The 16,108-nt window shown below is 41.5% G+C and overlaps 1 protein-coding gene across 1 annotated transcript in view; it reads right to left on the bottom strand.

The window, feature by feature from the left end:
• Positions 1–16,108, bottom strand: part of BCAS1 (brain enriched myelin associated protein 1) — a 158,556-nt gene that overhangs the window by 57,392 nt on the left and 85,056 nt on the right. The window contains exon 5 of the mRNA XM_060122907.1: positions 9,845–10,416. Coding sequence (XP_059978890.1) covers positions 9,845–10,416 — 572 coding nt within the window. The remainder of the gene's footprint in view (positions 1–9,844; positions 10,417–16,108) is intronic.

Below are 16,108 nucleotides of genomic sequence, written 5' to 3'. Positions count from 1 at the left end.
GCTCCACGGCATGTGGGATCCTCCCGGACCAGGGCTCAAACCCGTGTCCCCTGCATTGGCAGGCGGATTCTTAACAACTGCGCCACCAGGGAAGCCCTGGCACACTCTTAAATAGAGTCCATTATGTATGATATAAAATTGAAAAATACATTTACTGTGGGCAAAGGGTGGGTGGAGAGTGATTCTCACTTCACATCAGGCAAAAAAAGAATCTGTGGTAGATTCTTCTGTTCTATGATCAGTTCCAACATGTGCAACCTCCAGACTGATAATGACAATTTACATTTATTAGAGAAAAAAATATCCAACATCAAAAAAAAAACCACTTCAAAATACAAAAGCAAATAACCCACAGTCTAGAACGAGTTTGTCATCTGTTTAACAAACACTTCCCAGGAGTGAGAAAACTGTTTTGAATGCTGCCAAAATTAAGCTGCAGATTTTCTGAGAATGGTTTGGCCTTATGCAGAAAAAAGAAAAGTCACATCCTTTTTCCTGAAGTTTTACATTAGACCAAATCCTTCCTGACCCTACCCCCTACCCAATCCTAATTACCAGCCCCTTCTCTTCTCTGCTTTCTCAAAACTCTGTTTATTTCATTTGTAACCCTTTTAATACACTGGAACTCTTTGTGTATTTATTTTCGTGTTTATTGCTGGTCTTTCCACTAGAATGAAAGCTCCCATGAGGTACATCATTCTGTCCATCCTAAAATCATTCCTGGCCCAAAGCAAGCACTCAGATGTTTGTTGAATGAATAAATTAAAGTATCAATGCCTCCCATTTACTGTTCAACACCTGCCGACAAACTGACTCTTGGGCTGGATTTATAGTTTATTAGCCAGATGGTCACCTAAATTGCTTCAAATTGCCTTATGTGCTATGAAGGATGCAAAGTGGTCTCTGATGGAATTACTCTCAACTCTACCACAAGAAAATAACAGTGCAAGTGTTATAGTGAAGGACAACTCACACGCTGTACTCTCAGGAACCAACAGGGAGGGGTGGGGACTTGAGTGAACTGGGGAGTGAATGCCCCATCTCGAGGGGCAGTCACAACTGACATCCCACCTGGGAATATAGGATGAAACTTCCCATTTTTCAGAAATTTCTGAAATACGGAATTCTATTGAAATCTCATAATTTAAAACTATTGTGAACTTTGTCAATTTCAAAATGTTATCAATTAATTAAAATATTATTTAAGACACTGTGTAGGTCAAATAAAACCCATCTGTGGCATGATGCATCCTACAAGAGCCCATTTTCCAACTTTGGTCTACATGCGTAGCTCAGCATTTCCTAGAAGAACTATTCCTTGGAAGAGGCAACTGTTCTATGGATAATTAAGTCTGAGAAGCAGTTAAAGTGAAGCAGGTGTGCTTTTGCTGCAGGACTTTTCAGAGGCTTTAGTAGGCTGGCATCACTGTGAATCTTCAGGAGAGTATAAAGCAAGTACTATTTTCCGAAACTATTGACGGTGGCACCCTATTTCTAGGCTGATCTCACTGGACTGATGAGTCCACAGAATGTCAGTTTGGGAAATACTAGCTTCAGGAGTTTTAAAAAGATATGTTTCCAAAGGTTCTAAACGTTCCCTCTTTTTAAACTCACAGGCACAGTGACTAAACCTGTAGGTGACAAATTCCAGCTCTGCCGCTTTCTAGCCACTTTATCTTATGCAAGTTACTGCACTCCTCTTTGAGTCAGTAAATGCTCAATAAATCAGGACTGTTATTATAACCTTGGAAGGAGAGAATCAGACTGGATAATGCCAAAGGGAGAGTAAACTCAAAATTTATTTTGCAAATTCACTGCAAAACACAATTCACTTGATACTCAACCGTGATGATTAACACCCTAACATGTTAAAGGCTGAATGAAAAATACCAAATAAATAGTAGAGATTCATGATTCTACATAGTTTATCTATGAGAAAACATCTATAGCGTACATATATTTCGAAATCATTTTTATTTAAAGTTGTGTTAGGCAGAGGTGATAATGAGATTGCAATAATATATTCTAACATTCTTTGAAAAATTGTAACATGATGTGTACGTACCACCTTCATCCTTGTCAAGTTCATCTAACGAACATTACTGCCTGCCAGGGTGTGCCAGGCAGGGTGCACTGGGGACACCCAGTTGCATAAGAAACAGTCACATCCCTCAAGATCACTGTCTCCCTATGTGAAAAGGGTGATGGTGGTAGAAAAGAGTTTTTCAAACTTCAGATTGTGACTACGGGTGGACTGGAACATAATTTAATGGATCAAAACCAGCATTAAAACCATCAAATGAAATAGACTGGAAAGAATAGAAAATACCAGCCTGTGTTACGTGCGGTAAGAATACTACTATTTGGTGAATTCTTTGTTTCATGTACATGCACATGTATCACATCAAGATGTAAAATCTATTTCTTACTGTGGATGATAGTTAAGTTAAAGAGCTATTTATTGGGCTTCCCTGGTGGCGCAGTGGTTGAGAGTCCGCCTGCCGATGCAGGGGACGCGGGCTCGTGCCCTGGTCCGGGAAGATCCCACATGCCGTGGAGCGGCTGGGCCCGTGAGCCATGGCCGCTGAGCCTGCACGTCCGGAGCCTGTGCTCCGCAACGGGAGAGGCCACAACAGCGAGAGGCCCGCGTACCGCAAAAAAAAAAAAAAAAAGAGCTATTTATTTAAATAAATTACCATAGGAGGATACTGTAGTAGCCTTTAGCAGCTCCATCCACTTAATGTTTTTCTCACATAAAGTTGGATAGAAAATAATATATCTGGTTTCTACCTGTGACATATCTTCTTTGCGGGCAGAGCCTGCTTTCTACTGAAGAAACTTTCCAACCCCCCCATTGTACCTCCACCCAGATATGTAACTTCGTTTCACCAATGAGTAAATTTTAGGAAACTCCTATTTTATTTGATAGAACATTATGACTCTATACACTGCTTGGAACTATGGCAACCTTCTTAAAACCACAAAGCCAATATTTTACAATAACTATAAATGGAGTATAACCTTTAAAAATTGTGACTCACTATCTTGTACACCCAAAACTTATATAATATTGTACATCAACTAAACCACAAAAAAAAAAAAGAAAGAAAAAGAAAAACCACAAGGGATCAAGCCTGTGAACCAAGCCAATACACAGAGGGCACTGAAGACTGATGCATTCTGGGGCTGTGAAGATGCTGAACCAGACTGAACAACCCACTTCTCGAATTCTTATTATGTACAAGAAATAGTACATTTCCTTTCATTAACGAAGCCACTACTGATTGAGTTTTTTTTTTCTTTACCTGCAACCAAAGGTACCATAGATGATATACTATCCAAACTCCATCATACCGGAAGACCATTTGCTCTATTTCATTATTCTTTATTTCTAAGTTTCTGACAATTTAGAAAATATACTATTTCATTTAGCATTATTATTACTGACTGCCCATGTCATCTCTGTCCTTGCAATAGTGTCTAGGACAGGCAGTATCTTCCTCTTGTGAATGAAAACACAAGGTTTTGAAATGAGTGAGTGTAACAGGCTTTGGTCACTGCCAGATCTTGATTCCAGTTCTGCCACTAATTTAGCTGTGTGGCCTTGAGCCAGTAACTTAACTTCTCTGAGCCCTGGCTTCCTCATTTGTTAAATGGCAATAAAAATATCTACCTTGCTGTGTTGTTATAAGAATCAAAGCCATTAAGGTGTGACAAATGCTTACTACACAGCCAAGGAATAACCAATTATTAAAAACTGGGGCAATTGTTATTATTTGTCTCTACCACACGGCTAGTAAGTGGTAAAATCTGAACTCATTCCTGTGTCAATCAGGCTCCTAACACTTGCACCTCTGCTACAGTAAATGTTTCACATCAAATGTTTCTTAGTGCTAATTTATAAAGTTCATAAAAATTATAGCGTTATAGCTGAAAACCTTGCTTACTCCATAACCTGTATAATTTAAGACAGGTTTTCCCTCTTTACTGACAAACACTTTTGGGTGGATAGTTTTCTCTACCTGTTGAAATGTCATGGCCTTCTGGCCAGAGGTAAACAGGATGAAATAAAAAACACACCTTGTAATTCACTTGGCCTTCAAATGCTGGAATGAGGGGATTTTTGTTTCTTTTTGATTTGAGATTAACTTGATATTTCCAATATTGCATGTACTAAAATTTTTAAAAGCACTTCCTCACATCGTTATTTAATTTTTCATAGTTGCAACGTTATTGCAGTTTCAAATAATTGGTAAAAACATAATATCGAGCATGAGAAGTATGGGCTTTGGAGACAGACACGTATTCTTTTTTAGCTGTAACTTGGAGTGAGTGACTTGATTTCTCTAAAGCTTTGATTTCTTCATCTGTAAAATGGTAAAGATACAAAAATTCCCTTGTAAGTTTTGATGATTCCTTCAAAGTGATTTTATCACAGAATTTCACTTAACATATAGAATACCAAAAAAAAAAAGAAAAGAAACACTAGAGGGATTCACGTCATCAGAAACCAGCCAGGAGTGGGGACATCTGGTCAGCTTCATGGAGAACTTGGCACTTGAAGGTGAAGTAGATTTCTGATAAACAGAGAGAGAAGGAGATACAGGTAGAGAAAATCCTGGGGAGCAGATGGCATCTGCACAGGTCATATGTTGGCCATTTTGACCAGATAAATTTAGGGGAATAGGGGAAAATACAGTTAGACAAACAGACAAAGGAAAGCTTGTAGAGACCCTTGAATGTCAGACAAAGAAAATGGGGCTTGCGGGTATGGGGCTTGCAGGTATGGGTATAGAATAAATTCTGTTATTTCTAAAAATAATTTTACAACTCCGGCATCTTTTTTTTTAACCCAAATTAGGACTTATGCCTTTGGTTATGTAGCTTTCAAATTAGATTCAATTGTGCTATCTCTGCAGGTTTTGGTTGAAGACTATGGAGGGGAAGGGTAAAAAGACTAAAATGTGAAGTAAGAGGGAGAAAAACCGTGATACTGATAATATTTCTCAAAATGCAATAGCTCTGTGTTAAGTACTTTACATGACTTATTTAATTTTCAGAAGTGTGAATAATGTGAAAATGTGCTTGATATTATTATTATCCCCATTTTACAGATGAAGAAACTGAGGCTCAGAGTGGTTAAGTAACTTGCCCAAGGTCACACAGCCAGTAGGTGACAGACACAGAGTTGAAACCTAGGCTACTTGACTTCAATGCTTATGTTCTAATTCACTACTTTATACCATGTAGAAAAGGACTGTAGAGATCTTGGTTCTTTCATTCCAGTTCTACCACTAAAGAGCAGTGGTAGGATGGAGTTGCCAGTAACTGAGATGAGAAGCCTGTGGATTAAACAAGTGGGTATGTTGTCGGTGGTGGTGGTGTTGAGTGTGAATGAAGAGTTCAGTTTTGGACCTATCGAGGTCCAGATGTCCAGCAAACATTCAAACAGCGGTGTAGAAATCCAAGTAGACAGGCACCAGAGGCAGCTAGATACTCAAGTCTGGACTTCGGGGGTAGACCTAGGCTAGGGACATCAATCTGGGACTTGTCAGCAGATGGCTATATTTAACCCTTGGGACCGGGGGAAATCTCCAAGGAAGGAAGGAAGTGTAGTTAAAGACGAAGACATCCAAGAACTGAACGATGGGGACTCCGATGTTTAGAGGGTAAGACTTAGCACGAGAGATTAAGGAAGAGCAGCCAGGGAGGTGGGGAGCCTGCAAACCAAGTGAGGATGCTGCTTCAAGAAGGAAGGGATGGTGGGCTGTGTCAGGTGTGACCCGCAAGTAGGGCAGGATAAGGATGGAGATGTACTCAGTCTGGCAGCTGAGGTGAGGGGGGAGGTGTGACATCGTGGCAGCTTTGACAAGAGCAGGTTTTATGGAGGACAAAGCCTGAATGGCATGTGTTCAAGAGAGAAAAGAAGAGGAGGAAGCAAAACACTGAGTACTTCTCTAAAAATCCATAGCCTGAATGAATTTCAGGATCAATGCACTTATCACAACCTCCCTTAAAAATGTGTGTCTCGGGACTTCCCTGGTAGCACAGTGGTTAAGAATCCGCTTGCCGATGCAGGGGACACGGGTTCGAGCCCTGGTCTGGGAAGATCCCACATGCCGCGGAGCAACTAAGCCCGTGCGCCACAACTACTGATCCTGAGCACTAGAGCCCGCGAGCCACAACTACTGAGGCCGAGAGCCACAACTACTGAAGCCCACACGCCTAGAGCCCGTGCTCCACAACAAGAGAAGCCACCACAATGAGAAGGCCGCGCACTGCAACGAAGAGTAGCCCCCGCTCGCTGCAACTAGAGAAAGCCCGCGCGCAGCAACTAAGACCCAACACAGCCCAAAATAAAATAAACAAATTAATTAATTAATTTTAAAAAAGAGTGAATTGAAAACAGACAAATACCATATGATTTAAAAAAAAATAGTGTGTCTCTTACTAGATCACATGATCTTTGAAGGTCTAGGACCATAATTTATCTTTTAAGTGCCTTGCACAAGGTTGGTGTTTAAATAACACAGAATTTAATTAAACTTTTAAAAGAAAAGGGATATTCTTGTTTAAATCTCCTGAATTTGTGCTTGGCAACACTTAAAGCACCCGTACCTCCAACATAAAGACACTTCTGGAATTAACCAGTGACAACAGAAATTTAGTGTTGCTTTTTTTTTTTACCCACTAAAGATCAAGTTTTCATGATGCGATCAATTTTGAGAGGGCTGAATCTGTTAAATGCGTATTTATAATTCTGGTTCAATTGTTGGGGTGAGAGAAAAATTACAAAAAACCCACCTCATCCCTGCCAACACATTGGTTTGTGTGAATCACAGCTCAGTGAAACCTTTCAGGCATATAATTTATCTTTTCTTTGGCCTATGTAGTAAATGCTTCATTTGTTCATGAATTCTGGCCTTGTTTTAATTATGCTATGCTCTGAATGTAGTTTTATAAGGCACAAAAATAAGATTGTCGTTCTGAAAACACAGAAGATTTGTGTGTTTCCCCCAGAATGAAATGGTGGCATCTTTCTCCCAATTCACGGCTCTGTGGGTTTGTGGTTGGAATTCCAATCCAGTAAGAGACACACAGTGAAACCGGGTGGTGGGGGGGGAGGACTGAGTGGGTGGGAGAGGAGAGACAGCTGACACCGCTGAGCCGAAGGCATAATTTACCCTAAGAATTCTCAATCGATACATTGACGGCCACTTATGCATAATGTGCTACTCCCACCAAGAAAGCCATTGATTGAGAAGTTTTATTCCTGTTACTTTCTGAGGGCTGGACCCTTTCATTACACTTCCAGGACAATTGATTTTTCCCCAAAATACAGACTGTGCAGCCAGGGATCAGAACAGAAATCTTAACAATCAGAAGGCTGTGGTTGTTAAAAACCTTTACAGATATATGTATTTGAATATCCACAAGTTTACAGACTGGAGGAGAAATGAGTGGCTATTTCATAACTTTTCCATGTTTTATAAGCACGTAGGGCAGAGTGAGCACTCCATATTTCAAATCCCAATGATACAACCAACCCAAAATGGAAATTTGTAGTGGAACAAACACAGATGCAAATTTCATGGGTGAATCTAGGGAAACAAATTCACTTATTCCAAAAGGAAGATAAGTGACAATTTTTAGATTTTCTGAGAGGTTACTAGAACTTCAGGCTTGACTATATTAAATACCTGCCACGTTCCCAACACAGACCCCATCTTCTGAATCTAATCTCATTCTGGAACTCATTCCACTCCAGTTGAGGTGCTGTCCCAGAGCACTCAATTAAAAAAAAAAACTGAGTTGATAAAGCACAATTCTAAACCTTTCTGCGCTCTTCTTAGGATAGGAATGGATGGATCACATTAAGTTTTTAAGGTTAAATACTTTCAAGGGTCAGTTAGCAGAGGCTGAACGGGTTTACTTAATTAGGATGGAGATTTGGGTGCATCACAGACACCTATCCCAAGATGGGGAAAGCTCAGTCCTTCATTCTCTTTCCATAAATAACTCAGTCTTTTCCTAACTCAAGCAATGGGCTGGCTTTGGGTGCCCATGAAAATGAAACATGTGACTATTCAAAAACTCAGAATGGCCTTAGTAGCCCACGACCAATAACAAGAAGGCAACAAGAGTTTCCCCACTCAAAGTAAAGTAGTAAATAGCTTCTCAAATATTCATGAATATTGATGACCAGTTTATAGCCCCAAGACAAGGATCTTTCGGGCTCCAGGTTTATACATTTGATGGAAGGTTCCCTGGGCCAGGTAGGCTAATTCTCCTTGTGTCTGGACATCCTCTCCAACACTTGGCCTTCCCCACCAGAACACTGGGCACCTTGCATTGTAACTGTGAGGTTTTTGTACCTCTTCTCTCTCTAGACCAAAAACTCCCTGAGCACCGGGACCCTGTCCTGTCCACCACTGTGGCCGTGCTTCACCTGCACCTGGCAGCGTCCCCCTCAGTAAAGATGTGATGCCAGCATACATTTGAAGACTCACTTTGAATTAAACAGAAAGCTATTCAATTGGCTCCTGAACTGCTGCATTTGGGGAAGTGGGTGTTTAAAGGGCAATTTTTCTAACTTTTGAAAGAAACTATAATAATCAGTTCTTAGAGTAAAAATTTACAGAAATGACAAGAATGCTGATAGCATGAGCCTAAACATACGAGCCTCATCATCTGTGCCTCAATTCTAACAGTCCAGAATTTTCAGGTGGTGTCTAATATTTACAGTATAATTTTTGACAGCATCCTGGATACATTAAAACCTCAGATTAATGTGATACTCATTTTCCTGAAGGAAAGTAATATCTGGACAGTGCTTAGAACAGAGCCTGGCACATTGTAAAGGCTAAATAAATGACAGCCACTGTTATCATTAGCAACTTGGCAGGGAAGCTGGTTGTCATGAAGACAAATATATTGACAGCAACGATACACGACCATGTAATAAAAAACAACCCAGTTAATTTTTTCCTGGGTCTAAGCTCAAGTAGAGGCACTTTACTCCCAAATTTTGAAAAATCCTGTTGTTTAAATCCATTAACTAAGGGAATAAGTGCCTTAAGATACAATGTATCTACTTTTATTTCCTTCTTCATTCAAGGAGTTCTTTTCTCGGTCCCAAATATAAACAAACTCTCAAGGTTAAAATCAAACGCTCTTTTTAAGATCAAAAGGACTTGCCTTTCTTTGCGCAGGAAAGAAAGCAACCGGTTCAGATGCCTCCTTAAAAAAAAAAAAAATCTCGTTTTTTACAAAGGTATTACTCCAGCGTGTTGAAAAATAATTTGTACATAAAAGAGTCTGCCCAGAGCTGTAAAAGCTCTTTCTTTAAACGCACACTTTAGTGCAAAAGATAGTTAAAGATCAGTCCAAGCTATTAAACGGAAGAAGTGAACTGCATTCCAACAAAAGCCCATAAACATTCTGTATATGAAACCAGCTACTGAGACGGGCAGGTATTTAAGTCTTTTAGGAACCGTTTTTATTCTGCTAATGCTTTTCCCTCCAGCCTCCATTTGATCATAAATGCAACCTGTCCACCTCTGCCTTTGATAAATGGAAGGACAGATTCATCTGTATGTGACTCACCTCCTCTTTTCTTTTACGTGAAACAGATGCCACAGCTGTTGCTGTTCTTCCAACAGATGTTTCTGCCCCGCAGAAACCCTGGCGAGCACCGCACTGCAATGTGCTGCTGGTTCTAGAGGGATCCGCGGCTTGAGACCTTGTCAGGACCCCTCCGTGATGGCACAGCAACACACGTGCAATCGTCCTGCCCCACAAGTGCCCCCCGAGCCTGCATTAAGAACAAAACGGATTGCCTTACCCTCTCTGCGGGGACATCGTCCGACTGCGTGGAGAATCCAGGAGTTTCGGCGGTGGGGTGGTGATGCTCTGCACTCTTGGCTTCCTGTTGGCGGTCCACGAGGGCCTTGTCCCGTCCCTTGTCCAGTTTGAAGAGTCTGTCAAAGAAGCTGGAGTCCTTGGGCTTGGAGGGGGCTGCCCCTCCGGACTCAGACAGACGAGATTCTGGTCCCCAAGTGGCGGAGGGCCCCTCGGCTTGGGCCGGGGTCTGCACGGGGGTTTTATCTGGGTCGCAACCCAGTGCGGCTGCCACCGGAAGCGCCATGGGCTCACTCGGGTCTTTGTTCCCTAGAGCTTTATCGGAGCTGACATCAAGCTTCACTGGTCCAGTGGATGAATCCGTGGCTTGGTCTCCGGTACGTCCTGGTACAGGCCGAGAGAGTGTCAAGAAAAAACGAGATTTAGCAGCTGGTGTCTGGGGTTTGGCCTCCTTCCCAAGATTCTTCCCGTTGGCATCCGCAACAGCGCTTATCTCCATTGTCTTGGGGGAAGAAGTGGCCACATTATCCTCCTGGACACTTGTTTCCAAATCAACTGTAAACACAAACATCAACAGCGGTCATTCAGCCCAGCGAGGAAATTCAAGGATTGCTAATGGACTCCCAACGTCTCCTACACAGAGGCTGTGATGCAGTCTGGGACTCTGCTGTGCCTGGGTCCCTCTGCGGAGCAGAAGTCAGCTATCGAGGTGTCTTCTGACCCTGCTTTTCTCTGGAGAGAGGAATGGAAGATTAGGGAAGAGGAAAGCCAAGTTACTGGAAAGCACTCACCAGGTGCTGTGTTAGTGACACATTAATTATCTTCTTTATCTCCGTGGGAATCCTGTGAGAAGCTAATTATCATGATTTCACCTGGGAGGCAGGACAGCCGTTATGGGGTTAGGAGAACAAGCTTCCCAGCCTCGGGACTTATTGCTGTTTGGGGCCGTATCATTCTTTGTTCCAGGGTCCACCTTGTGCCTTGCAGGGTGTACGGCAGCATCCCTGGCCTCTACCCACCAGATGCCCATAGCATCCCCTAGTGGTGACAACCAGAAATGTCTCCGGAAGTTGCCAAATGTCCCCTGGGGGCAAAACTCACATTCGAGAACCACTGAGCCAGACTGTCAATTTGAATCTGAGTTACTTAACTTTTCTGTGCCTCAATTTTCTGGTAAAATGAGGCAAATAGTAGGACCTACACCCATAATTTTGTCATGAAGATTCCATGAGTTAATATTTTTAAAGCACATCAAACAGTGCCTGGAATATAGTAAATGCTCAATAAATGTTATGAACGTTAGTTATTGTCATTATTCATGAGTGAGAAAATGGACAGTCAGAGAGGTTGATCCACCTTCCCACAGCTGGCCAACAAGCAGAATCTGGTTATGGGCAGAAATCTGACTCCAAAGTTCATGCTCTCTCTATCTTATATTCTAGAAAGTTTCCACTGTGAAGTCTGGAAGTTCAGATGTCGACACAGGAAAGTGGATTAGACCTTGGGCCGCATGGAGGCAGAGTGTAGCGTTACCTGGGCAAGACTGTGGGTGCAGGTTCTGCCCCCTCCAGGGAGGGGTGCTGTTTCCAGAATCCACCTGTTTCTGTTTTGAACTCTGCATCGACCTAACTGAACTGCATCCTTTTCGAGGGCCCTTTTCTAAAGCAGTGCAATATTAAGGAAAAAAGATACACTACAAAATTGGAAATCACAGCTAAAGATCAAGATTCTCTACCGATAAGCTGGGTGACCTTGGGCAGGTCACTAAAACTCTTTGAATTTTCTCATTTGTAAAATAGGAAAAATAGAAGCTCCCTTGCAGGGTTGTTCTGATGTTTAAAGGAGAAAACTCATGCAAAGGATCAAGAATCCTGCCTTTTCCATAGTAGCTGCTTAGTAACTGACAGATACTGTGACTGTGTAGTTTGTAGTCAGCCACTTCTTAATATCTGTTTGCAGGATGATAGAAAGAGAAAGAAGAGAACCGAGGTTTATTTAACTCATCTCATATTGCTCATAGGTAGTGAGAAATACACACATCCATTAGCAATTATTTTTGCCAAACTCTAGTATCTCACAGTGTCTAAAGTCAAGAACAAACAGTAAAGGAGAGAGAGAGGGAGGGAGAGATGGAGAGAGGGCTCTGGATTCCTGTGCAGAGTGGTGGTCTCCTCTTTAAGCTTTGAGGAGCAGAGAAGAAATGGTACTGAAGACCAGTGACAAGCACTAGGGGCTCCTCATAAACTCAGACCCTTTATGAACATTGGATATATGCTTTGGCTCTTCTTAACCATTTTTCTTGTGGTCCTGGAATTCGTAATTGTGGTAACTATTATACTCAGAAGGGAAGAGGGAGGGAGAGAGTGGGAATAAAGAAGTGATGGATGGATGTGTCAAGATGCCAAATAAGCAACTCAGGCAGTTGAACTGTCAGAGTGAATATAAATGAATTGTGGGGATGCTCCATGCCAGGAGAAGGGGAAGCAGTTGACAAAAAAGGAGATGAAGATTCAAAACAAGGAAGGGCTTTTCAAAATGCCAAGAACATCAACTGATCTCCTCTAGTCTTCCCTACTCTCTGGCGGGAAAACAAGGAGCTAGTGGTAAGTAAGAGTGTTACAGTCAGAGAAAAAGTCTTTGAAAAGAATCTTCCCATGGACAGACTTCCAAAACAGTGCCAATATATTGCTTCAACAAAGGATCCATCCCTTACATCCAGGTATCTAAACTAGACTTCAGTGCATGAAGAGTTACAGCAGATACAAACCATAGCTCTTGATATCAGAGAATGGGTAAAGTATTTTTGATAACTTGTAAGGACTAGGACCTCTTAGATGGGGCAACCCATTTCCATGAAGCTCTGCCCCCCGAACTTGGGTGAGTGCATATCCAAGTCCATCATCTGGAGCTTCTATTTCCCTTGCTAAAATGCTCACCTCCTAGGTGGGCACATGACCTAAGCTACACTAACAAAAATCAGTCTTGCGGCTTTTGCTGAACCTACTAGAACAGAGTTACAAATCTTTGTGCTTGGGTTGGCAAACCAGTAGGAGGTACAACTGGAGCTGGTGGCCTTGGCTGTCACCTTTCAGAGCGCTTGCCTGAGAGCTAACATAGATGAAAGCAGAGCCAAGAGGTCCATGGGAGCATCTGGACACCTGAATCCAGCTGTCCCTGAAGCTGGTTTACAATTACATAGCCAGAGCCAGCAAGTTTTGTTTTTTTTTTTTCACTTATGCCAGTTCAAATTAAGTACATACTCAGTGACTTGCAGGGAATTTCAGGGAATTGGTCAGTACCTATTTCACCTGTTAATTAATAGCAATCAATCCTCTCCTTGAGAAGTGGCCTCCGGGCTCTTCAAATATGTCTAGGAGGCATTTAATATGGGATGGAGGAGGGGAAAGAAAATGAAATGGGAGAAAGTGAGCTCTAAGAAGCTGGATAGAAACAAAAAAATACCCGCCAACATTTTGTTTTCTCAGTAAAAGCGAAGGAAAAAAATCCAAGTGGGCAAAGAGATTACAGTCATTTGAGACCTTAGATAAGCATTAAAAAACAAATACATTATGTTCTGAAGCATTAACACACACACACACACACACACACACACACACACACACACACACACACACACACACACACACAATCTGTGTGAATGAGTAGGAAGAAAACCCATTGGAGTTCCAGGTTTTATATTCTTGCAAAGATGGGGATAATTTACAAGCCTTCCTCACATTATTATGGAAAGAATAAAAAGTTCCTTCTAGATGACTGGAACTAAGCTTTCTGTTCCTATGAAAAATCTTGGGAGAAGCCCATCTGGAATCTGGTTTCAATAAAAAGTTTTCTCTTAAAGCAGACAAACAGATATCATACCAAAGAGATTTTACTTTCCATGAAAAAAATGTGTAAGAGTTTAAGGAAGATAAAAAGAAATCAAGTAAGAATGTAAATGGTAGCTCCCAAATATTTAGGAGAGTTGAAAATTTTGATCTCCTTAACGCAGAAAATATATTTTATAGTGTGTGTGTGTGTGTGTGTGTGTGTGTTTTAAGAAAGTCTTTTTTTTTAAAATTATTTTTTGGCTGCGTTGGGTCTTCGTTGCTGCGCGCGGGCTTTCTCTAGTTGTGGTGAGCAGGGGCCACTCCTCTCTGCGGTGCACAGGCTTCTCACTGTGGTGGCCTCTCATTGCAGAGCACAGGCTCTAGGCGTGTGGGCTTCAGTAGTTGAAGCATGCGGGCTCAGGAGTTGTGGCTCGTGGGCTCTAGAGTGCAGGCTCAGTAGTTGCGGCACACGGGCTTAGTTGCTCCGCGGCATGTGGGATCTTCCCGGACCAGGGCTCAAACCCACATCCCCTGCATTTGCAGGCGGATTCCTAACCACTGCGCCACCAGGGAAGCCCTAAGAAAGCCATTTTATCTAGACATGTGATGGAGATGAATGGCATCTTAGCGTAATTGTTAAGTACTTAGATTGTGGATCAGAGGGACCTGGGTTTAACCTCTAAAATATTAAATATGTGACCTGGACAAGTTACTTTATATCTCTATGCCTCAATTTTCTTATAAAATGGACAAGAAAATAAGGGTCTTCTTCAAAGAGTGAGGATTAAATGAAATACTTCCTACATGGTGCTTAACATAGGCGGGTACGTGGTGGATAGTTAATAACTATTAGTTGTTTTGTTATATTTATATATTATTACTACAATTACTATTTAATTTTCTAAATAGAAGCATAAGGAAAGGAATTATTCCAATGGTTTAACCTCTAAATTTGGGTGCTCTGGAAAGACTTTTAAAATAGTAATTATATGAATTAATTTATCTTCAGAAATCTAAGAACCTGGGCCAGAGAAGTTTCAAGAATGCTTTTTCCAAGCACCAAGTATTCTTAGTTAAAACAAACTGCTTCATCAGATTTCTATCACATATTTAAGACACACACATACACACACACACAAGGTTTGTGTTCCACTATTCAGAACTTCTGAGTAAGGGCTATCTTTTGTTTTGTTTTTTTCATGTGCCAAAGCTACAATTTTCACTTGGTACAACTGTAATCACAATAGCTAATATTCATGGAATGTTCCCCAGGTGCCAGGCATTATAGTAAATGCTGTATGTAACAAGATACATTTTATTTATGCATTATAGCAAATCTATGCTAGATACCATCAGCACTCCCATTTTACAGGTGTGGAAACTGTGGCTCTGAGAATAAAGTCACTTTTCTAACATTATTCTGCTCACAAGTGGTGGAGTCAGGATTTAAACACATGTTTGCCTGATTTCAAAGCTCAAATTCCTAACAATGTATTGTAGTAGAAGCAAGAACAGAAGAGCAAAGGAGGAAAGATGAGTGGAACAAAGTCTGGTTAACAGAATTAGTGGATTTTCAAGGAAAAAAAAAAAACTCTGCACAAGGCGGAATAAAAGCCTGTGCTTTCTCATATCTGGGCAACACTGGTGTATGATTTTTGTTTATTTGTTTTAAATAAAAATCAGATCATATCATTAATCTGCATAAAACTATCCAAAGAGGGCCTCATCACATTAAAATCAAGTCCAAATACAACAGAGAAGAACAAGCCTGACTCCATACTGGATCTATCGCTTTAGCTCTAACCCTCTAACCCTTGCGCTCTGCTGCCTGTGCTTAGTCATGCTGGCTCTGCATCTTTGTATAAAAAATGCTGCCTAGAAGAAAAAAAAAAGTTGCCTAGAGCCTGAAATATACAGGAGAGCCCATCTTCAGATGGGCTCTGACCTTTAAAGGTATAACACTTTTCCATTCATATAGAGATAGAAAGTTGCAGAACAGAAAATAACATTTGTCCTGGTGGAGGCTTATAGGAACATTATAACCAGACCTACATGGACAGCTGCAAGAACAAAGGATTCTGTCACCAAGAAGTTTGCAGCAACCAGCCACACCCCCATTTAGTATAAAAGAAGCCTGAATTCTAACTCGGGGACGATGGTTCTTTGGGACACTAATCCACCATCTTCTTGGTCTACTGGCTTTCCGAATAAAGTCGCTATTCCTTGCCCCAATGCCTCATCTCTCAAATTACTGGTCTGTCGTGCAGCACAAACTTGGACTCAGTAATACAAACTGTACGGTAGACCACACCCACCACAACCTCAGCTCATACTGTGTGCTTCCTCTCACCTCTCAGCTCACCAATTGTAGTCCCACCCGAGGCTCTTCACACTACTTGTCCTTTCCACCTGGGAACGCT

This window comes from Lagenorhynchus albirostris, chromosome 15, assembly GCF_949774975.1.
Source record: "Lagenorhynchus albirostris chromosome 15, mLagAlb1.1, whole genome shotgun sequence".
Lineage (NCBI taxonomy): Eukaryota > Metazoa > Chordata > Mammalia > Artiodactyla > Delphinidae > Lagenorhynchus > Lagenorhynchus albirostris.
The sequence above is the reverse complement of the archived record's forward strand: the minus strand, read 5'-3'. Positions and strand labels throughout refer to the sequence as shown.